The following is a 23,957-nucleotide window of genomic DNA, read 5'->3' on the forward strand; positions in this document are numbered from 1 at the left end:
TTATGAATTTTTTGTAGAAAAAGTTTTAACTTATCAATTATAAGTGATTGTAATTCAAATAGAGCCTATTTTTAAAAATACAATAGCGCGTCGATTCTGTAAAAATATTAATCTGCACTGCTCCTGTAGATGATTTCCTGAACGTCCTCTAAAAAAAGGCGTTTAGCGGTGTCCTCCATTTCAGTGGTTTGGATTATCTGATATCAACAAATATGGTGGATTCTTTTAAAGGACAGATAATTGCAGGTATTGAACGAAGGAATAAGAAAAATTTTGATTTTTGACAAAATGGCGTCCGTTTGGAAAAATGTTTCGTTTCTGACTGAAATTTTCGCTCTAAATTATTAAAAAAAAAAATAGTAATAAATTTTTTAAATCTTATTCCTTCGTTCAATACTTGAGGAATATATCTGAGGAGATTATGTTAAAATTTGAAACCGATCGGTTAAGCTGTTTTTGAGAAATCGTGGTCACCAATTTTGAAAACACCGTTTTGAGAAAAACACGTTAAAGTTTCAAAGAGACGTTTACACAAAGTTACAAATTTTTGTTTGCAGCTTACATGGAGTGAAGAATATTTGCCGGATCAAAAATCTATTCATTCTATTCGATTATTATCTATATCGATCTTATTATATATATTCTATATCCATTTCTGGCTCATTTTCGTGAAACTCATTGTAATTATAAACCTCGGAGTCTAGGCGCGTTACTTACTATTGAAAATACAGTTGAATTTCAGTCACCGGTGATTGTTTAAATTTCAACTGTTTTGGGTTTTCTTTCTGTATTGAATGGTTGGACGCTTTGAAGCAAAAAATTCTTTTCAACATTACGTATCTCGGTTTGCAAAAGTCTAGTGCTGTGTAAGTTTTGCATGCTTTTTCTACACACTTCGAATATTTTTTATTGAATAATATATGTAAAGGGAATATATTCTCTTTATACTTAGCGCGCAAAGTACGATCCACGCGCCTCTATGACGGTATATAAGGCAATGAAAAGTGATAACGTATTTAGTTTCCGAAAGCTCGTTAAAGATAATATTGTTTTATATTATATTGAGAATTATATTATATATATATATATATAGAGGTAAGTTTAATATTCACAAATTTTTTTAACCCCTTGGGTACGGATTTATTTGAGAAAATATTTGCATGTGGAACGAAAATTATTTTTGGTTCCTTAGAATTCTTAATCTATTCTTTCTAATCTATTCTAATTTTAAATTCTATAATTTATCGATATATTATATATATAAGAAAGAATAAAAAAAAATGTCAAAATATAGATATTATGCAATGCAAATATTATGGTTTCTTGGTTTGCTTGGTTGTCAAATGTACCTAAAAATGTAATTTTTGGTTTGACGTCTTAGACACGTCATCCGCTCCTAGGGAAAAAAAGTGAATGACGTGTCTCAGACGTCAAATGTACCCAAGAGGTTAATATACAATTATAATAGTACTGTTAATAATAATACTGTTATAAAAAGAATACAGGGCAAGGGAATACAAATACTTTTTGTGTAGCAGTACATTATTTATTTCCAACGAACTTTTCGAATCACACTTTTCGAACTTCCTTTGTCTCTCTATTTACCTGTAATGCCCTAACGTCTCTTTGTTTCCTCTTTGAAAAATTAACCGCTTTTCCCTCTCCTTACCTGTATTTGTTTATACTCACACGACATTGTTCGAGACGTCGCGTGCTTTAAATTCATAACAACAACTTTCTCATATAGTCTACACTAAGCACAGTTTGTGGTCTTTTAGCATTCGATCAGTAAACATTAAACATTAAAATATTCTCTTTCGAACATTTATACAGCCCAAATCAAGTATTAAAATAATTGTATCATAGTCGTCAAGACAAATAATAAAATAAATTGTTGACTAGTGAACTATTCATGGATGCGGACAAGGTATGCAACATATGCGATGAAGCATTGGAGTGTGCTACGTCGAAAGTCGTGACCGTTGGAGAAAAGGGTCTGAGGACATTAATTGCGAAAAGCAAAGAATTTGGCGATGGAAAATGGGAGGTTTGGAGCAGTCGTACCCCTGTTCTCGTGCATGAATCGTGCCGAAAATGGTACACAATAGCGACAATTAAAAGTTTGGCCGCAAGAGCAGCAAAACAGAAAGCTTCATCGACATCTTCTGCTGAAACACCTAGTACGTCAGCGAGGCCTTCTGAATCAGCGCCCACGGAAAATGAATTCAATTTCCGTGACTTGTGCTTAATATGCGCACGTCCATTGGATCAAAACCACAAGCCATGCTCCGTGATACAGAACGACTTTACGAAGGAAAGGTTACTCAATATAGCTAAACAGCGAAACGATGAAATGGGCATCACTATGCAAAATCGATTAAAAGATGTCAATTCTGTAGTTGCTGTAGGCGCACGATATCACAGAAAATGTTACAAGCAGTTTTCGATAATCCCAAAAAAAACGTCGAAGCGTAAGTTAAGATTAGAAAAAATAGAGTCTGATTTTCAATACATTGCGGAATACATAAAAAATTCGCAAAAAGGAAAATTCACAGCGAATGAATTACTCAATCTTCCGGGCAGCAGCTGTTTTACAAGATATGTTTTATTTCAAAAATTGACGGAATTTTTCGGAGAAGATATCTACATCGATCAGCACCAAGGCCGTGAAACAATGATCTTTTATAAATGCTTCAGTGCAGCCAAGTTATGTGCAGACTGGTATCGTGATCCGGATTCCCTCACTTTTAAACAGCGAGAAGCAATTGTAAACGTTGCAGCACAGATCGTCCGAAAAGATATCGAGAATCACGATTACGATAACAATTCTTATCAGCCAGCTGGAAAATTTCTCAATTCAGTTCAAAGAGACATTCCGCCACTTCTTCGTGTACTTATTGATCAATTTGTTGTATCCAATTCACGGGAAAATGTCGACGACGATAAAGACCGATATTTCGTGCAACGAAGTGCAGTAGCCCATTCTATTGTAGCTCTCATCCGACGTTCCGGTTTCACATCGCATCTACAGTTGGCACTCGGAATTTACATTTATCGCAAATGCGGATCAAAGTGGATAATCGATATCCTTAATAAATTAGGCTACTGCGTGTCATATTATCAATTGCAACAGTACGAGGCATCGATCATCATGGATCCACCGAAATTCGTATTTGAAGACGATGTTTATGTGCAACATGTCTTTGATACTAACGATCACAACGTTCAAACTTTAGATGGCTGTAATACGAATCACTGCTTAGGTGGAATAGCTATCTACACGCCGGAGAAAAAAATAAGCTATGAAGGTCGGACGAAAAAATTGAAAGGTGCCTCAAAAATATCATCTACGACGATAGCGTCACAGAGCCTAGTGCAAAACATACCATGGACAGGCAATTCGGACGGATTGGAAAATATTAAATACGATGACACAACAAAACTCTTTTCCATAGATTCGCCTATATTGCCAGCAGTATATTCGGCATATCTATGGGCAAAGCACTGCAACATTGAAAATATACCAAGTTGGAGAGGTTTTATGGAGGTTTTTACGGCGAATAACACTTATGATGCTTCCAAAGTTGTTTGTCTGCCTTTCATAAATTGTCCTCCTTCAAATATGAGCACTATCAACACAGCTTTACACACCGCTCTAGTTGGGGCTCGTCGAATTAATCAGAAAACGTGTTTCGTAACATTCGACCAACCATTGTACTATAAAGCTCGTGCGATTGTTGCAGCATCACAGGATACGCTGAAAGACGTTGTGGTTCGCTTGGGTGGGTTCCACTTGCTTATGTCCTACTTAGGCTCAATCGGTCACATTATGAATGGCAGCGGACTTGAAGACATCTGGGCATTAATATACACTCGAGCAGCAGTGAAGAGGGTGTTGATGGGGCATGCTTATGCTCGTGCGATGCGTGCTCATATCTTGACATTTACCGCTTTGGGAGTAATGATGATCCGAGAAATCGAAGGTGAAATACGTAAACAATACGACAAAGACATTAAAGCTTTTTTCCAAAGTTGGCGTACAGAACCTCCGACTATCGGCGATTGTCAAGCGAAAACTTCGATTACTTCGATGACTATGGACTTGATTGCACAATTGGCTATTTTAAAAAATCGAGGACCTACGGCACAACTATGGGTGCAATACTTTGAGTGCGTCGTAATTGCGTTGCAGTTTATGGAGGCCGAACGCTCAGGCAACTGGCAATTACACCTTCAAAGTATTCGTAAAATGTTACCTATTTTTCATGCTGCAGGCAAATTCAACTACGCTGAAAGTGTTCAAATATATCTTCAAGATATGGTCAACATAAAGCAGAAAATGACCGATGACGAATACCGAAAATTCACAACGGAGGGCAATTTTACGGTGAGGAGGTCTGACAAAACTTGGTGCGGTATGTGGACGGACATGACGATTGAGCAAACTTTAAACAGGTTCTTCGGTACAGATCTGAAACATGGGAAAGGTGTTACACCTAGTGTCAACGCAAGATTTTTATCAGTGATGCCATCATTGTTCTCAATTATTGAGTGCTTTGAAGATTTTTGTGGCATTGCATCATTAACAAGTGATCAACACGCCGATCTCGCACCCCCCCGAATAAAACGAGATGATGACGAAATTAAGAAGTTCATATCTTGGTTTAAGGAACGCCGTCCTTTTGAACCTCGAACTACTTTGTGTTCCTTGTCAACGGGGATTGCCGGTGTGGTTACTACAGATTGTCATCTAGCATTCGAGAAAGGGAAAAAAAGTATGGAATCCATGGTTGGAAAGAGTGTTGCTGAAGTATCATTATCTTCGGTAACAAGCAAAGTGAAAAATCTGACGGCAGCACAAATGCAGACTCATGATAACAATGATACGAGTACGGTCGACCCTGTTTTACTCTTTCAACGTGTTTCGCATATGTTTCACGGTGACGAGGTACAAACACGTAAAGCATTAGAGTACGAACTTTCACCGTATCCCTTATCTTTATTCGATGAGTTTGGTCTCATGAGGAAGACATCGAAGTCCGAACTGAACAAACTATTTAAGCCGTACGTTTTACAATTCCAAACTTCGATCCGAAACATAACCTTTGTCATTGATGGCGGATTCCTTCTGCACAATATCAGCTGGCCGAATGGAGCATCGTTTCAAGAAATTTGTGAAATGTACCATTGTCACATCATCAACAAATACGGAGAAAATTCTTCGATCGTCTTTGATGGATACACCGACGAGTATACTGGAATAAAGTCGTACGAGAGATACTGCCGACGTGAAGAAAATATGGCACCGGATATCGAGTTCAACGAAAGCACATTCCTTACTTTAAGCCAAAAAGAATTTTTGTCGAATGTGAAAAACAAAATGAAACTGGTGCAGATGCTTTCGGTATATTTACGTGCACATGGTTTCAACGTGAAACTCGCTCAAGAAAATGTGGACGCGCTTATAACATGGACAGCGATAGAGCTAAGGCAAAATACGGGCCGCGAAGTGGCAGTTGTCAGCAATGACACCGACCTGCTGATTTTATTGATAGGTTTATCAAATTCCAATCCTCTGTTTTTTTACAAGATTATGCCAGGTGGTAAAATAAATACTTTGTATTATACAGAGGACCACGCACATCTGAAGTCGTATATTTTATTTGCCCACGCATTCGCAGGATGTGACACGACGAGTGCCATGTACGGCAAAGAAAAGAAGAACGTCATCTCCATTCTGCAAAAGAATGACAATCTGCAGAATGCTGTAAAAATATTCTACAACGCTACTAGTACTGTAGAGAGTCTGTGTGAATGTGCAGAACAAATAATTGCACATTTATACAACTTCAAAAATCTGAATCAGTCGCTCAGTGATGCTCGATACGAAAAATTTGCATCGCTGCCCACGGACACCACCGTGGAAATTCGATTGGCGACTTTACCTCCAACGCAACCCGTCCTGCGAGAACACGTGAAACGCACATTTTATCAGGTGCAATCGTGGTTGGGGAACAAATTGGATGCACGGGATTGGGGCTGGAAGCAAACCACCACGATGATGATTCCTATCATGAATAGTAAAGATTCAGCGCCTGACAATTTGTTAAGAATGGTAAGTTCTCAAAAAAGTTTGAATAGACTAAATAATTGAATGGAGAAACAAGTCAAGTTAGTTATTTTTTGAAAATTAAAAATTTTATAATTTTGTAAAATGTTAACCATCTAACGTTTCTCTTTTAAATTGAACACCAACGTTACCTTTGTTATACTTGATTCGAAGAAGAAAACAAAAATTAGTACGATATTTGGAAATTTGCAAAAATTTGCACGACTCAATGATTTTTTTAAAAATTCACGAATTTTTAAAGTCTAAATGTTGTAATGAATTTGTAAGGTCTAATGTTTCGCGAATTCGGAACGAATTATATTAAAAAGCATATACGCATTCTTTGCGCACGCAAATTCTTAATCATTTTCTCTACATGTCTATGTTTCAGGTACAATGTTCGTGTCCGGGAAACAGCAAAGCTTCACGCTGCAGTTGCCGAAAAACTGGGCTACTTTGCACTCAACTGTGCAAATACTGTGGGGGACAATCCTGCTCCAACTTTTCCACTAGCACAGTCGAGAATTCAGCTGAAATTCGAGTAGAAGAAAGAGACGAGGATGTCGAAGATATGGCAAGAAATGAATTCTTCGATATTGCCGCAGAAATAGACGACCCACCCGAGGTTTATAATTACGAGGAGTTTCACGAAAATGAGCAAGATATCGATATAAATATATCTTTTACATCGTTGTAGATAAATATATCGATTTTGTGTTTCATAAAAACTTCTTCTTATGGTATTTTCGTTAAATGTTCAACCCATTCTTGAGTGAAACATAGTTTTCGTTGAAAAAAAATCACTTAGTACACTTGGAAAAATGAAACCATTTAATTTCTTTGCAATTTCAGAAATACAAAAATTCATTACCATCTACATCGCCTTCATTATATTCTACAAAAAAAAAAAAAATTATTGTGACAATAACAACAGTAATAACAATTTATACATAAACTTATAAAAGTGACGAAAGAAAATTAATACTCGAATTAAAATTATGTATATGATTGAATGCCTCGAATTGTAATGAGAGAATTTAAATTGAGAATTTAATTTATATTTCTAAACAAAATTTGACGGAATTAAAATGATGTACTAAATTTTAATTTAAATATTTAAATTATGCGCTTAATGAGAGAGAACATTGACAATGATTATTTTCTGCGGACACAATACAAATTCTGTGTGATTTTAAATTTATTTCAATTAATTGAAATATTAAATTTGTGGTATTTCAATTCGATTTTGATATAGTACGCGCAGTCGTCATATAATTTTAATTTATCCAATATAAATTCCTATTATTTTGTGGCCTATTTAATTTTTTTCCTGCAATTTTTATGACTTTTAAGCTGAATACAAATGCATTACTCTTTTCTTATAACATAATAAAAATGAATTAAAACTATGTTTAGACAAAAAATTAATTTCACGTTTTTAGAATATCCTTTCCTGTATATCTTGAATTAATTTTATGTGTAGATATAAAGTTCTTCTTTTTCAAATATGTATTCAATTTAATATACAAATAAATTTTTACAAGACAAAAAATCAGTAATTTAAAATTTTATAAAATATATAATTTAATAGAAATAATATTTAAATCTTAAATTTCATCTTAAAAAAAATACGTATTCAATTTGATATACATATAAATTTTTGTAAGGGCAAATATTGATATCAATTAATTATACTAGTTAATTTGATGTTTCGAGACACAAAATTAAGTCATTATTTTTACTATCAACAAAATAATAATAGTTTTTGTTAAAATGAATTATTGTTTTTCTTTTATTCAAAGTTTACTATTTTTGACAATAAATATAAAAACGGCGTGCCATAAGCATCAAGATTCGATTTAAAAACGCCGCGCTTATACTTCGATATATATAGAAATACAGAATGCTCGACACTCGGTGCCCAAAACGAAAAAACTCGCTAACGCATAGAAAATAGAAAGAGAGAAAAACAAGTTTCGTCTCTCACTCGCACTCGTATTCACGACTGAGAGGCCCGAGAATAACTGTAGACCCTTCGTTTGGTTAGTACACACGGACGCTTGCACGCACACTAGCCCATTCACGTGTAAGACCGAAGGTGAGGCGTGGCTTGTCCCCACTCTTACCATCCTTTACCATCCTTTTTCCAATATTTCTAGTTTATTTTTGCAAATACAAAGATGGACCTCACAATATTTTTTACGTATTTTTCAATTATCTATATATATACAACTTTTGATTGATACTTTTTTCGATTAAATGCCTAGATTTCGAGATATCCGGTTCTTAACCCTACTCAAACCTTTCTCAAATTTACATATTTGGGAACTTTCTGAGTTTAATTCTTAACCCTTCTTACCGGTTGTCTTTCGTATGACAGTCATTACTGTTGTGATGAGAGAAAATCTCACGCTATTGCGCAAGCGCCAAGACCGAAATTTCAAATTTGCGCAGGCGCAAAGAGCGAAATTTTAAACTTGATGAACTAATTCGAAGTGATATAATTCTATTATATTTTACTAGAGTATTTTATTTTTCTAAATAAAAATGATCATTTTGGGTAAATAAATAATAATCACAAAATTTTTTTATTATTCAATTAATTTATTGTATTAACACAAATTGAAAGAAACATATTCTCAACAGATTAGTAATGATTTTTTTGAAAACATTGGACATAAATTTTTTTTTTAATAAATAATAATAATTAACGTTTCTTAGTTTAAAATTACGCTAAATGTTATCAACAATCAGTAAACAAACTTTAGTCATAAGTAAATCACAATGTTTTGAGAATTGTAACATTTTAATTAAGCACTAAGTAATATATTTTCATAATTACGTATAGTTCTTTAGCTTAAATAACAAAGTTTAAGTCAACTTTAAAAAAAAATTCTAATGACATAAACAAACAAATAATTTTCTAAAGAAAACTGCGTTTCATAAATAGAAATTAAGTTGACAAAATTTTTTCTTCATAAATTATAATTAAATTATATTTGTCTACTAATAACCGTAATAATATCAGACTTTGTCTTTTAATTAAAGTTTAATTTCAACATTTTAAGTAAGAAAATAGGGTCAATGTTTTAAACATTGTTACATTTTAAGTACTTAGCAATATTCTTTGGTAATGACGCATCATTTTTTGGTAAAAGTGACCAGATTTATATAATATTGCATTTTTACCTAAAAACTAAATTACAAGTCATCCTTGGAAATCAGATTCAAATCACAATCAGTACAATATCTCACTGTATGTTGATTGCACAGTGGTGTATTGCAAGATGAGCAGCTTTTAGTTGTGTAACTATTAGCTCTGCGTGGACAATAACAGCACAAACGACGACTAGACACATGCGTTTGTTTTTCTGGTTTAATATTACCAATTTTTAAAATAGCAGATCGTAATTCTAACTTCAAATTAGGCAACTTACTACGAAGGACTAACTGTGGTTGCACTAGTTGAAAAAACAGTTGACGTAAAAATTCTCTTCGAACAATTTTCTTCCCCACATTTTCTTCGTAAATAATTCTTGAGTTTATCCCAGCAATGTTCAAGATTGCGTAAAATACAACCATTGGCCATCGACGCGTGTCATGAGCAACGTTGTAATCTCCTTGAAGCTGATCAACAACATCTACGCCAGCTTTTGTCTTATTATAAAAGGTGATAATCTCTGGCTTCATTTTTTCTCCAGTACTATTGTCAATGCTCGCTGAATTATGCATGGTGGAATACATCAAAACATTTTTTGATTTTTTTGGTATGTACGAAACTACCATGCTATTGTCAGTAAATACAAATTTACTGCTACATATACTCCGATTCTTAATTTCTAACAATTCTCGTGGGAGTTCACGCTTGTTGCGTCGAATCGTTCCAACAATAGTTGTTTTGTTTTTCAACAAATAATTAGCGAGAGGTACGGAGGTAAAATAGTTATCACATGTGATATTTCTTCCTGTATTAAGTATCGGAGCAGTTAGTCTTTTGACAACATCAATCGCAGAGTTAGATTTTACATGTGGACCTGGTAGCTGTTTACCACAGTAAATTTCCATGTTGTACGTGTAGAATCGTTTAGAGTCAGCCATGGAATAAATTTTTATTCCATATCGTGCAGGCTTATTCGCAATATATTGACGAAATTTACATCTACCACGGAAAGCTTGAAGCATCTCATCAATGGTCAAGTATTCACCTGGAGTATAATTTGCTGGCAACGCTCAATGAAACTATCTGAAAATTCTCGAATTGGTGCTAAATTGTCCACTTTTTTGCGTTCCTCGCGGTCATTGATATCATCAAATTTTAATACTGATAACAAAGTGCAGAATCGAGACATAGACATTACAGCACGATAACAATCAGGAGCCGTCCCATCAGTGGCCCAAAGCTCTTTCAAATTAACACGAGAATCTTTGTGAACACCAAGCATATATAACAATCCAATCATAGCATTAATTTCTACACAAGACGTTGTGGTTGAATATCAGTTTTATTTTTCTTCGACGAGCGTAGTTTTTCCAAAAAAATGTTGGTATGAGCAACAATTTGTTCAATAGTTTCAGCCGGTAAAAATAAATTCCAACAATCTTTTGGTGTTTTTGAATTTTTTGTCAGTTTTGTAGGTCCAGGCAAACCAGTGACAATATTATGTTTTTGAGTCCGAACCTTCGGATTAGGAGGATCACTGAACCACCGAGTACTTTTATCCTTGCCGAGAACATATTTGGTATTGACAGCTTTATTTTTTACTGACTTATTGTTATTCGTATCTGTATCTGTATCACTGTCATCATCGGAGTCTGCTGCTGATTGTTCTGTTTCAGAATTATGTTCACTGTGTTCTGACTCACCATCAGACATAATATCGAGATCAGAAAGATTTTCCTCTTCAGACAGTTCGTCGTCAGAATCAAAAGAGAATCGGCCCATGTTTCTTAGCTTTGCACCTGTCAAAAGAAAAAAATAAATTTTTTAATTTAATACATAAATTATATTAATAAATGTAAGAATAAAAGATAAAAAAAATTTTGATTTGATTTTTATGAAAAGCGAAAAAAACAATAAATTATATTTCTAAAGTGCTATAATTACATTTTTTGATATTTTTTGTACATTAAAATATTTAAACATCCTTATTATTTATAAAAAAATCATCAACACACGTTTGTAGGTTACATATGTTTACATGTCAAAGTAATCAATTAATTCATGTGAAAAAAATAAATTTTTAAATTTACTTACTTATTTAATGCTTAAAGAAGATTGTGTCACTTAAAATTAATTACAATTATAATTAATTATCACATTTTTATATTTTTAAAATATTAAAACAATAACAACAACAGCAGCATAAAAAACACGAAGTATTTATACACATATATATCTAATTTCAAAGATGGCGACTAAAAACTACGGAAATAACCGAAGTATAACGAAGCCATCCGAATAGTGTTTTTTTTTATCAACGACTTGACTGAAGTGATGAGAGAAATTCTCACAGCTATTAATAAATATTTTTATTTTATTTATACTTTTGAGTTTTTAATAAAGTTTTTTTGGTTATCCTGTAAAGCATAAAATTCTGTGAAGGTAAAAATATTTTCAAATGGTCATTCCATTTGAAATTAAAAAGAAAAAAAAGTTTTAAAATGAGCGTGAGAGATTCTCTCTACGCAACTGGTACGAAGGGTTAATTATTATTGTCCCCATTCAAACAACCACTCCACCATCAATCCGTAGTACTTATCACATAGAACATGAAAATAGTAAGATATTCGTCCCTTTAATAATAGCTCGAAGTATGACGATCCATTTTCCTCCCACCCCGAGAAGAAACGACGCCTATTCTCCCCTATCCCAGAAAAACCAACTAATGAGAACATGACGTCCGACGAAGAACCTGTTCTGCGTGAGTTCTCTCCACTCCTGAACTATCCCCACCATTATCACCCCAACCATCCATATATCTACCCCTTCCTCTTCTAGTATCTCAGACCCTGACGAACTAGACCCATAGGCTATCCCTCGCCCTGTAGCTTTGAGTTCATTGTAAAAATTAATTGATTGCAGGGATTATTTGAAAAATAGAAAAGATAATTTAGTAATATTCATATCATACCAAGGTAAATCCTTTGATAAAGGTGCCTTGGAACTTCATAAAAATAAAATGCTGCCAGTATATGAAGACATCATGCCCGAAAGAGCTAAAGTACCAAACATTACACAAGAAACGAAACTAATATCACTACCATTAGATTATCCTCTAAAAAAGCAGAGTATAATTGAAGCACTGAAATCATTATTTGACGTAGTTACCGAATTAGGAATTAAATCCATAAGCATTTCTAAAATTAAAGTTATGGGTGATTTTTCTTGGATAACTATAAAAAAAAATCTTCGAGAAATATTTTCAGAAAAAGATTCAGCTATAAATATTTGCAATTCATTATTTAAAACTTCTTTAACAAATGAAATAAATAGTTTACCACAGAAATATCATTTATCTACAACGGGCGATCATAAAGGTGTAAGCAAAACTTATTGTCGTATAGGAAACTATTACTTTTGGAAAAATATGAAAGATGATATAAGAGATTTTATTAACAAATGTAAAACTTGTCAAAAGAAGAAAATGACTCGAGTATATCGATGATACTCACTGACACTCCTGGACAAGCATTCGACAAAGTAGCTGTAGATATCATGGGACCTCTTCCCATGACCCGTAAACGGAACCAATACGTACTAACTATTCACGATTTTTTCACTGTCGCTATAGCGGACGTTTTTTACAAAGAGTTTATTTGTCTTTTTGGAGCCCCTCGTGCAATAATTACTGATCAAAAGAGAAATTTTTTATCAGCCGTATTTAAAATAATGGCGAAGGAATGGAATGTTTAAGAATTGACTAAGAATTGAAAGATCTCATCAAGTTTTAATAGAATATCTTAACATGTATTAGAGGTTGGGGAATAAGTTCGTAGCGTTTTTATATTTTCTTTAGTTTTACAACGATTTTTTTGCTGTTTGACACAGTGTATAATATTCATTCGATAGAGCTCATTCTGCTCTACAAAACTATGCTAATCGTCTTTTTGAGTAATTTAATTTTTTATTATAATACTTTTGAGGCTTAGAGATGGAATATCCAAAAGATAAAAATCAACATTTTAGACACCTGTTCTTGTCCGCTTTTTATCGATGCCAAAAAGATGCTGAAGCAGCCCGGGACATTTGCAACGCATATGAAGAAGGTGTCATAAGCGAGTCTACATCATGGAAATCGATTGCAAAGTTAAAAAATGGCGATTTTGTCGTCGACGGCAAGTCTTTCTAAATTCGACGAAGATCGTCTCAAAACACTTTTGAAGGAAGACGGTCACCAAACAAGTCGTGAATTAGCTGAAAACATGAACTGCGATCATTAAACGAATCTTAATCATCTTCATTCAATAAGATTTGCCGATAAATTGGTAGCCTGGGTGCCTCAAGTGTTTAGTGAAAACAACAAAGAAAATCGCTCGAAAGAAATGCCATGGTTAACAAGGAGTTCTATAAATTCCAGTTACACTGCGTGAAAGAGGTTATTCGACTGAAAAAACCCCATCGACAAAGGAAACCATACTCCTTTACGGCAACGCCTGGTTCTATGTTACACAAGTCGTCAAAGCCGCACTCCAATAGTTCGAATGGGAGGTCCTTCAGCATCCGCCGTATTCTTTGGACCTGTACCGACAGATTACCATGTTTTCTGTTCCCTGTCGAACCATATTAAGGGCGTTACCTTCGACAATGAAGAGGACTTTAAAAACTGGTTTAACAACTTCTTCGATACCAGACCGGGCGATTTTTGGCGGAACGGCATCGACTGTGTAGTGGGCGGTGCCTGCGGTTGTTGATCGGTTTCCAGCGATGGTGACTAGTAGATGTGTGAGGGCGTCCCACATTGACACGATCATGTATATATAGCAGCCGAAAATGGATGCAAAGTGTATCCTCGAATGATCGTGTCAATTACTGTTTTTATAAGGTATACAGGCTCGGTGTGACGGCCGAAATTTCGACGTTTTATCATGAATTTTTTCAAATATGAAAATAAAGTACGATCGTTTTGAAATGTTTGCATGTTTTCATTGGTGTCTTGAAGTGGGCAACACAAATTTTTTTTAAATTAATTTTACATTAATTTGTTAATAATTTTATATGTCCAAGTTGAGTCCTCGAAAAAAAGGTGAGTTGTTTCGGGAAAACACACAGCGTAGTCATCTGAAATAAAATATTAAAGAGATTATTGTTCTGTAGGCTTCATCCTAATGAACTAACTTATAATATGCATATTAAAAAAAAAAAAAAAATAGCGTACTTGTAAAGAAAAGGTTTTCAAAATAAAATTTTTCTTTTTATAAATTGTTTAAAACAATTAATTTATTATTAAAATATTGACTGTTTTAAAGGGTACACATTTTGCTATTTGTGTCTAAAATAACGGGTTAAATTTATATCCAAATCGGTTGACTATTTTTCAATCAGTGCTTCCCCATAATTTTGACCCAAATTTCCCGAATTTCACACCCAACACTCGTCGTACAAACAATAATATGTAAGGGAATAGTCCTCGCCGTCCCTTTTCGTCGCCTATTATGCTTAACATCCCCTCCATCGTCTCTTCATTTCCTAACATTTCTTCTAGAAACTTCCCGATTATTCCTGATCATGAATAAAGACTCTTCCTGCACTTTTGGATCGGGAAAGTTCGAGAGACTTTGATAAGGCCACACAAAGGCGACAAGCCCAGACGGTGTAACCTTACAGCTTAAACAAACACTCTAATCTAACGAAACGGTTTCTTTCTCTTTCGTCCAACGATACATTCTTTCACTCACCTATACTTATACCATCACACATATAACATAAAGAAAATATTTACTTGTTGATAATTATAAAGAAATCGTCTATTAATAATTCTAGAAACCTCCACACATGCACATTTCTCGAATTTCCCCAACCCCACAATATTAATAATGATTTGGAAAAGAGAAAAACTGTCAGAAACCACATCGTTATTAGTATCTCATGTGTAAATCTATTTATTCTTTATTTTTTAAGATATTACAAGGATTTGGTATGAATTGATTTTAAAATATTTCTAAAATGTAACGTATTTTGGTGATATTATTGTAAACATAAATGTAGAAAGTCAATTTTGATATTTCATCCAAATTTGTGATATTATTTATGAAAAACAATATTTTCGGGTTTAAAGCAAACTCATATAATTTTAATTAGCGATAATCCTAATTGGCTCGATAGAATTGATGGTATTATTAGACGGTGTAATAACCACAAACGCTTATCAGTCGTAAGTCTCCTGCTTACATCAAACACTCGATATACGAAACAAAAAATATAAATAGTATAAAAAGTTTAAACAGCGTTATAGGAAAACAGTCGAGGTCGCAACAGGTATCTATAAATTAACGGTTTTATTGTTCGGCTAGAAAATTTGAAATTGGAATTAACGTATCGCAACGCACTTGCGATCGAAGATAAACAAACGAGTACGTTAGATTAATTTAGCTGCTAGTACACGATTCGTCATACCGTTAGAAGGATCATGTAGATTTTGAACTTACTAACGTTCGAATTTAAAATATACAATGAAGTTTTGGAACTTATAATTAAATTATAAACAAGTTTATGGAACTTATAATTAAATATATTATTATTTCTACTAAAGACAAATGTAGGGCACTGAATATACTCCACTCTCAACTTTTATCTAAAAGCAATAAAATTTAAACTGTAAGTCATTAAGAATACTTTAAATAGTTAAGATATTAGTATAATTTCGCAACGTTTATTCGCGTTAACTTTATACTTTCTTAAAACAATTTAATATATATAACGATTTAAGAGTATAAAGGTGTGAAAGAAACGCATCGCAGAGGCGGTAATAAACGGTGAGACACCTTATTTCTTATTTAATCCGAATATTCGAACAAGGCGATCCCACGTGCGTTGCCCGTGGTCGAACGCTGATAGTAAGGTGTAGACTAATATCAATCAGAGTTTTTATGCTGCAAGGCTTTTCCCTGACAAGCCAATTAAGCATTGCACTTCTATTGGCTCAACCAAGTGTTTTTTATTTATTTTAATTAACCTTTTCACCTTCCTCATAATTAGCTTAACCAAATCGCCGGAGGACTCCATGTTGTAGGAATTTTGACAAATACATTTTGGTGCCTCCTGTGAGGTGTGAAATCCTGATTCCTGGTTTGAGTGAAGCTGCATATTCGGCATCGTTATTGAGAACCTCTACTTCCTGAACATACACGCTACCAAGTCGAGTTAGTCATCACAAAGGATTCGGAATAGGAGATAAGAAGATTTAATCATTTGTGCGTACGCTTATGCGTATCCACTTTAAGCATTACTAAATATTCTATAAGAAATTATGGCTTCGAAACCTGTAGAAATTCGCAATTTCTAATATAATTCTTATTCTTTATTCTCATCTTTCCCACTAAACCATTATATTAAAATCGGAAGCATCTTATTCGATTCCATTTCAAAATTTAAGCAAAGTAACGTATATTAGTAGAATTCGAAAACCGCTTTGTCCTCGGACAATGGGCGATAACATTTTCGGCAGCTACGTCGCTTAGCAACGGTACATTCCTGCAAAACATAAGACTAGGCTACAAAGCGACGTGACGTCAGCAGTGACGATAGATAAGGAAACCCGACATTTCGATAAACACTACATCCTCTATACCGGTTCATAACACAGGCTCGTAACCGCGTGATCGGAAACCCAACGCACTATAATAAAAATTTATATATCGAAATCTTCACACTCACCATAATTTAAATTAATCCGCTTTCGAGGAGTAAGATATTTAAAACCTGTAAACGATGGAACCAAAAGAACTTTGGAAAGAAAGAAGGTTGCGAAGGTCATTAAAAATGCAATTGACAATTCTAGAACAAGAAATTGCGGAGGAGAAATTAGATGCAATAACATTAATAGGTCGATTTAAAAAAATCACGAAACACTTAGACGCATACGAGCAGGCACAACTGGAGTGTGATGATGAGGATGTGGGGGAGGAAGAAGTCCGCGAATTAACACTGATATTACGCCGGTACCATGCAATAGAAGCGAGAACCCAACCAAATCCAACACCCGTGGCTAACATCGCGAGCGATATTAGCGTAACTACAGATGACACCAGTACAGTCGAACGACAGGTTAAATTTAGACGAATTGACGTACCGAAATTCGACGGAGATTTAGAAAAATGGCTCTCATTTAAGAATAGTTTTTTTAACCCCTTGCACTATTCGGAACCTCAGGAAACGCCAGGCCAAACGCGGCTGCCTCGATCATCGCGGTGAAAGGCGAGCGACGGAGCGCGCGTGCCGAAATTTGAAACCTATTTTCACGACCGAACGCAAGATGTCGAGTACGAGTCGGACTCGTGATATTCATGTTCGGCCTGAAATGTCGAGTACGAGTCAAGCTCGTGATATTCATGTTTGATCTGGAACTGAACAACGAGCCCGACTCGTGACATTCATGTTTGGCCTAAAATTTTCATCACGAGTCAGACTCGTCAAAATAGTGCAAGGGGTTAACCCTGATAGACGCGCGGACCGATTTGTCCGATTTAGAAAAACATACGTATCTCCGGGAATCATTGAGTGGCCACGCGTTCGAAACGATCGAATTATATCCGGCAGATGGATCGAATTACAAGATCGCGTGAGAGACATTATTGAAAAAGTATGATCGAAATCGCGTAATTTTGGTAAGAATCATCGACGTGGTTTTGGATCTGAAATACTCGGATACTACGGACAGGTCGGTAAAAGAGATACAAAAACTTATAAGTACTACGAAAGCACATTTCTATACGATTAACTCATTCAACGCGTCCCACGCCATACAAGTTCGCATCGTCGAGCGCCTTTTACCCCCTAACATTCGGAAGGAATGGGATCGACGACTCGATGCAGATAATTACTCGACCCTCGAGGAGCTTTACGAATTTTTGAACGAAATTGAATCAAGCAACATCGTATTAGCGAATTTTCCAGCGTCTACAAAAGACGAAATTTGCGAAAAACGTGAGTTTATCGCACCGACAGAACTACAGTCACATTCGGTGTAGCATCAATAACTTTTCTCGCCATCCGGATCATAAAACAGCTCGCGAAAGACGAAGGCGCCAATTACGCGTTCAGAGCCGAAATTGAGCCGTTCAGTGCACACATCGATTAACTCCACAAAACAAAAAGTCGAGAAAAGCGATGAAATAATGTACATTGTTTTTTTAAAATTCCTGTTATAATATAGACTCACATATATAATGTAGAATGCATAAATACAGATATAGCTTTCATTTAACGGTGTATAAAATTAACAAGAAAGAATAGCCAAAAAATAATCGTCAGTAATGTTACAGTTTTTATGTGACTGGTGGAGTTAATCAATTTGGCAACTGAAAAAAGCAGTAAAGTTAAATTCAATCTTTAAATTTTTAAGTTTTTTATTACAGAAAAAGTTAGTTATTATATATTTTTATTACAGCTTTTCTTTAAAAATGAATGTTGAAAGTTCTGTTATAATATATTATTTGCGATTAATTCATCAGGAATATTATAAATAATGTTTTCTTCATCAGCTGTATGTCAGGATTTGTCATTTCGATTTGTTATCAAGTTTTTATAGTAATCATGTTTAACAGGAGGAATGTATTTTAGCAAGTTCATCATGTCTCTCCATTTTTCCCTTGTCACAGTTCTACCTTTAGGATATAATAAAAGCTGATCTATATTTTTCAAACTTTGCGGTCTACCTAATACAGATTTTCTTAAATTAATGGCTTTAAATTCTGTATCTTTATTATAATCACATTTGAATTGTATGAGATGGGGTTTGGACCTTTCTTACCTTATCCAGCGCATTTTAAGCCAATTTACTGGAAACCCTGTGAAGGTTACTTTTCTGTTAATGATTGATTGTTCTAAAGATTTTGTTGAAAAAAAATCTTGGTGAGTCATTTGGATCAGATGAAATGGCGCTTTCTTTTTACATGTTTTGATTATATCGTACCAATCATCTGGTGAAAAAATGTTTTGATTTTTTTTCGCACGTGACTCAATAATGGCAAAATCTGAGTAATTGGGCAAATAGCTGTGCCCACTTACCAAAAATTTCATTTCAATTGACTCAGCTCTTATTTCCGTACTTTGAACAAGTTTCAATAAACTTAAGATAGTTTTAATATTTCTGTTTTTCCCGGTATATGAATCCGAATATGTTATTATTTTTTCAAAGTTTGTAGCGTCAAATTGACTATGTAAACTATAAAATGCCTTCATGGCAGTCTCTCTCTCATCCGAAAGAATTTTTTGGTTGCACTTTTGACGGCATTTGCATTTTATATCGACAAATGTTTTTGCAGGTATTAAATTTCCTCCCCTATTCCTATATGCCAAACCTTTTGTTTTGTTATGCTTTTGTAAATTTCGTGTCCATTTATCAGGATTACAACTTCTTTTCCTCCCAATCAATGTGTTTGTTGGGAAATTTGTACTGTTGCAATCAGATGAATCCGAGAAAAACGATAAACGTCTTCTTGAACCAGACTTTCTGTTGATAAATCATATTGAAGAACCATCACTGTTTTCCTCATCCACGTTGTTATTAGTCTCACTCATCTTGATTATAACGGTATAATATTTATTTCTTTAAAAACAATCTGGGAGTAATGATGAAAAGAAACCAAGAAAATATGTAGTCCGTGTAATATTGGTGAAGTATGTAGTAACATTCAGCGTGCGAGATCACTGTTATACTAACTGCCGTTTGCGTTGCGCTTCATTTTATCTGTTTGCCGATGCGATTTTATTACCAGTATTATTGAGAGGGGGAAGTATCTTCGGCTGTTTAAAAAAAAAGCATTGATGCATGGCAACAAAACTACGATTACATTAGAGTATGGAGTTGATCAAAATGGTTTTAATTTTATCAAAGATTATACACGGGATCGAGGGAGGCTCGATATTCGAAAAGAGTGAAATCATTTTGTAGTTACGTCTTAATAAGTTTATCCTTTATTTGGATTTAATTAAACGGAAGTTATAAGCTCCAGGTGAGGAGCAGATATGTAGGTAACTGGTTAAAAAATGTCTTCTTAAAAAACTGGAAGATCACATACACAGAACAAGGTTGATATTTAAACAGGAGAACTGATATTTTTAACAGAGCGAATGTTCGATCAAAATAAGAGATTATTTAATAACTAGATGATTATATGGTTGATTACACATTAACATTAGGTGGTTATATAAAACAAAAATAAAGAATTAAGTAGGGAAGAAATTCTTCTCTATTACGACGCAAAATATGACTGAACACAATTGATGTAATAAAACAAGATTACGAAATTCGGATTTAATAAACTGATTGCTTTTAATACTGACCAGCAACAAATGACTGATATAACTTTTAATTAATGGACAAGTATAAAGACTGTTGACTGAGAATTTTTGGAGAACCTTTCCGATTTATTAGTTGGCGTAGAATTGAACTAAAACTGAACTTAGAAGTTCCTCGGAGGGTGATTTGGGCATAGGTGGGAGTAACTCTCAAATCAATCCTCTCTACCCGATTTAGCTCCCCGTGCCACTAGCCTTGAAAAGGAATGTGCTGACAACTTTTGATAACTGCCCCGACAGTTCGGCGCCATTCTATCTTGTGTTCATAATTTATCAAAGAAAGTGTTCCTTACAGTTTGCTACAATTTTTAGGCTTAAGGCACGTACAGCGTTATCGGATTGTAAATTCTGCAGGATAGGTTCCTCGAGTTGAATGATAGTAATTACTATAAGCGGATAGTCAGTTTCTCAAATTGAGTGAAGGTAAATATAATAACCAGATACGGAGAAGCAGTTACACGAAGACGTAACAGTATACGAGGTCTGTTCAAAAAGTATCGCGAATTTTGAATTCCAGCGGGTTACGTATATTCGATTTTCAAATATTTTGTGGCGTTATGTTGGTACTCATGTCTTACACTTATGCTGACAAGTTCGGCCACTTTGAATGTTCAGTTAATTTTTGACAGCTATTTTGCTTGGACGTGTTTTAGCCCGTCTTCGATTTTTGCCTATTTTTCGGCTTTTGTACCGAACGCCCGAACCGATAACGCCCCTGCGCACACATCGGTGCTTGTGCGCGAATTTTTGGCCAAAAACAACACAATAATGATGCTGCAGCTACCGTATTCCCCAGATCTGGCCCCCTGTGACTTTTTTTTGTTCCCGAAACTGAAAAGGCTCATGAAAGGACGACGCTACGCTACGATTGGGGAGATAAAGGCAGCATCGAAAGAGGAGCTGAACAAGATCACTTCGAGAATTGGAAAAAACGTTGGCACAAGTGTATAATATCTGATGGTGATTACTTTGAAGTGGACAAATGGGGCTGTGGCATTATTATTGTGTTGTTTTTGGCCGAAAATACGCTCACAAGCAACGATGTGTGAGCAGAGGCATCATCATGGTGCAAAAGCCGAAAAATAGGCAAAAATCGAAGACGAGCAAAACACGTCCAAGAAAAATAGCTGTCAAAAATTAACTGAACATTCAAAGTGACCGAACTTGTCAGCATAAGTGAGGGACATAAGTACCAACAAAACGCCACACAAAAATTGAAAATCGAATATATGTAACCAGTGGAAATTCAAAATTCGCGGTACTTTTTGAACAGACCTCGTAATTCGTTTGATTGCTACGCGTTGGAATAATGAAGGGCAGATAGGAGTGAGGAATATAATTGAAGCACATCAGCAGATACTATAAATATTTGCTACGGAATAAATTCAAAACCATAGGCGCCCGAGCGTCATTAAATGAAGTATAAAACTATATTAACTGCTGCTACTGTGCACGAAGTAAATTCAGCCTCCGCCTATGCGACTTCTTAGAACGCCCGCGATAGTGATTAACACAGCAAAATGCATAGGAGAATAGGTGCGAAAAAACCCCCATCGGGGGGATAAATTCTAATTTATATAATAATTTATATATTCTAGTTTCACTTCGGCCCCGAGTCACTTAAGGTTTTAATCAATTATTATTCACAGTATCATCATTAACGTTAATTATTCCTGTTTTGCGTAAATTGAGTTGTCAGTTGTTAATTATATCATTATTCAATCTATCGTTCTTATTGTGTTGTCGTCTTGTCATTACTAATTATTCAAATATTAACAAGTATTACAAATCAGTGAGTGTAATACCACGTCAGCCACCGACCGGCTAAGGAATACTAATGTGAAAGACATAGCGACCGATTACTTTGAAAAACATTGTAATCCCGAGTGAAGCGTAAGCAACTAATTGAATCTAAGGCCACGTATTTGTTATCAATGTTGTAAATAAATAATTTGTTTATTAAACAATTTGAGAACGAAAGCTCCGGTGAACAACAATTTTCACGAACCACAAAAAATCCTCGACTTGTCCTCATTCATCAGTTTCTTCTTCGATCCTCCTACAATTTGCCATTCTTTATTGTCATTTAATCATTGGAAAAGACAAACCTGCCTGATTCTGGTTAAACTCGGTGAATGCAGAGTTTCTAAAACAGGCTTAGAAAACTAAATTTTAATATACTCGTCGTTTAGGACGTAACAATATACTCTAGTGAAATAAAAAAGAATAAAAAAGTTAATTGAATTAAACATAATTTACAGTAACGAAAATAAAAAATAATGAAGTAAAAAAAATGAAAGAAAAAAATTTCTCCCTGTCGAAGATTAGATAAGGTGACATCAGGGACACGACGACATCAGTTACTAAAGCAAAAAACATAAATAAAAATAAGAATTTTTGGAAAATTTCCCTTATTTGCGCAAATTGTTGACCATTAACAAATTTTCACGTGTTCAATGTATAGCATTCATGGAAGTGCAAAGTTTACAAGTGCGAAAAGTTTAAACAAAACCTGATAAGATTGCATACGGTGAAGCTGTTCTTGTATGAGTGAGATCCGCTTGAAACTTGAATTTGTCTCCTTACTAGAAAGAGTCCTGGCACTGTCGTATGTTACAAAACTTTCTTAATAGAAGTATGTTTCTAGCTATAATTTACTTTTTTATGTGATTTAATTATTGTATGTCACGATGACTCACTCAGAACTGATTAAAGCGTCACGTTTTGGTCACCCCTGGGTTAGACCGCTCGACAAAACGTGTGTCGATCTGCAGTCGATCGGAATTAGGTGATATTTTAAATAAACATACGTACAGTGTGGGAGAGAGCGAGTGAGATAGCTTAAAAGTACAACTGAGATAGAGAGTAGGATAGTATTGTATTTAAGGGGGGAAATACGTGTAAAACGATGTTTTCATTGTGATTTTCATGAATTTTTTTAACGTATTAAAAATTTATGTTATTTATTAATATTATAAAGTCATTTTACAGATATATTTATGAACATTTTCCGAAATTTTTAAAGATTTATCTTGAAAACTAGCGGAGATATCAGCTATCACAAATTGTAGGTTTCCATCCGACTGAGCAGTTTGTGTACATCTTGGAAGCCACAATTTTTATCAGAAATCAATTACAAAGAAAAATTACTTTTTTTTATCTGTGTATCTTCTATTTGAACCTCATTTCCCTAGAAAATATGAAAATTTGTATTTTTTAGGGTGGTGTTAACATAAAGCATGATTTTTTTTCTATTTTTTCATATATTTTTCATTATAAAAAAAATACTTTAAACAAAGATATCGCTTAGGATTCAGGTTCAAATAGAAC

The 23,957-nt window shown here is 34.5% G+C and overlaps 2 protein-coding genes across 2 annotated transcripts in view; one reads left to right on the forward strand and one right to left on the reverse strand.

Annotated features, from left to right (window-relative positions):
* Positions 1–6,811, forward strand: part of LOC122526662 — a 30,309-nt gene extending 23,498 nt beyond the window's left edge. Inside the window, exons 5-6 of the mRNA XM_043650180.1 lie at positions 1,903–6,115; positions 6,501–6,811. Coding sequence (XP_043506115.1) covers positions 1,913–6,115; positions 6,501–6,806 — 4,509 coding nt within the window. The 5' untranslated portion in view covers positions 1,903–1,912 and the 3' untranslated portion in view covers positions 6,807–6,811. The remainder of the gene's footprint in view (positions 1–1,902; positions 6,116–6,500) is intronic.
* Positions 6,812–10,335: 3,524 nt separating this feature from the next.
* LOC122526695 lies at positions 10,336–11,403 on the reverse strand. The gene is made up of 2 exons (XM_043650245.1): positions 11,364–11,403; positions 10,336–11,068 (listed from the first exon to the last, which is right to left on the reverse strand). Exon 2 carries the CDS (start codon positions 11,049–11,051, stop codon positions 10,581–10,583), a length of 471 nt encoding a protein of 156 aa, XP_043506180.1. The 5' UTR covers positions 11,052–11,068; positions 11,364–11,403; the 3' UTR covers positions 10,336–10,580.
* Between the last annotated feature and the right edge of the window lie 12,554 nt (positions 11,404–23,957).

Source organism: Polistes fuscatus, unplaced genomic scaffold (assembly GCF_010416935.1).
Source record: "Polistes fuscatus isolate 324 unplaced genomic scaffold, CU_Pfus_HIC Scaffold12, whole genome shotgun sequence".
Classification (NCBI taxonomy): Eukaryota; Metazoa; Arthropoda; class Insecta; order Hymenoptera; family Vespidae; genus Polistes; species Polistes fuscatus.

Coding starts and splice junctions, on each gene's coding strand:
- LOC122526695 (XM_043650245.1), bottom strand. CDS start 11,051: ATGGGCCGATTCTCTTTTGATTCTGACGACGAACTGTCTGAAGAGGAA.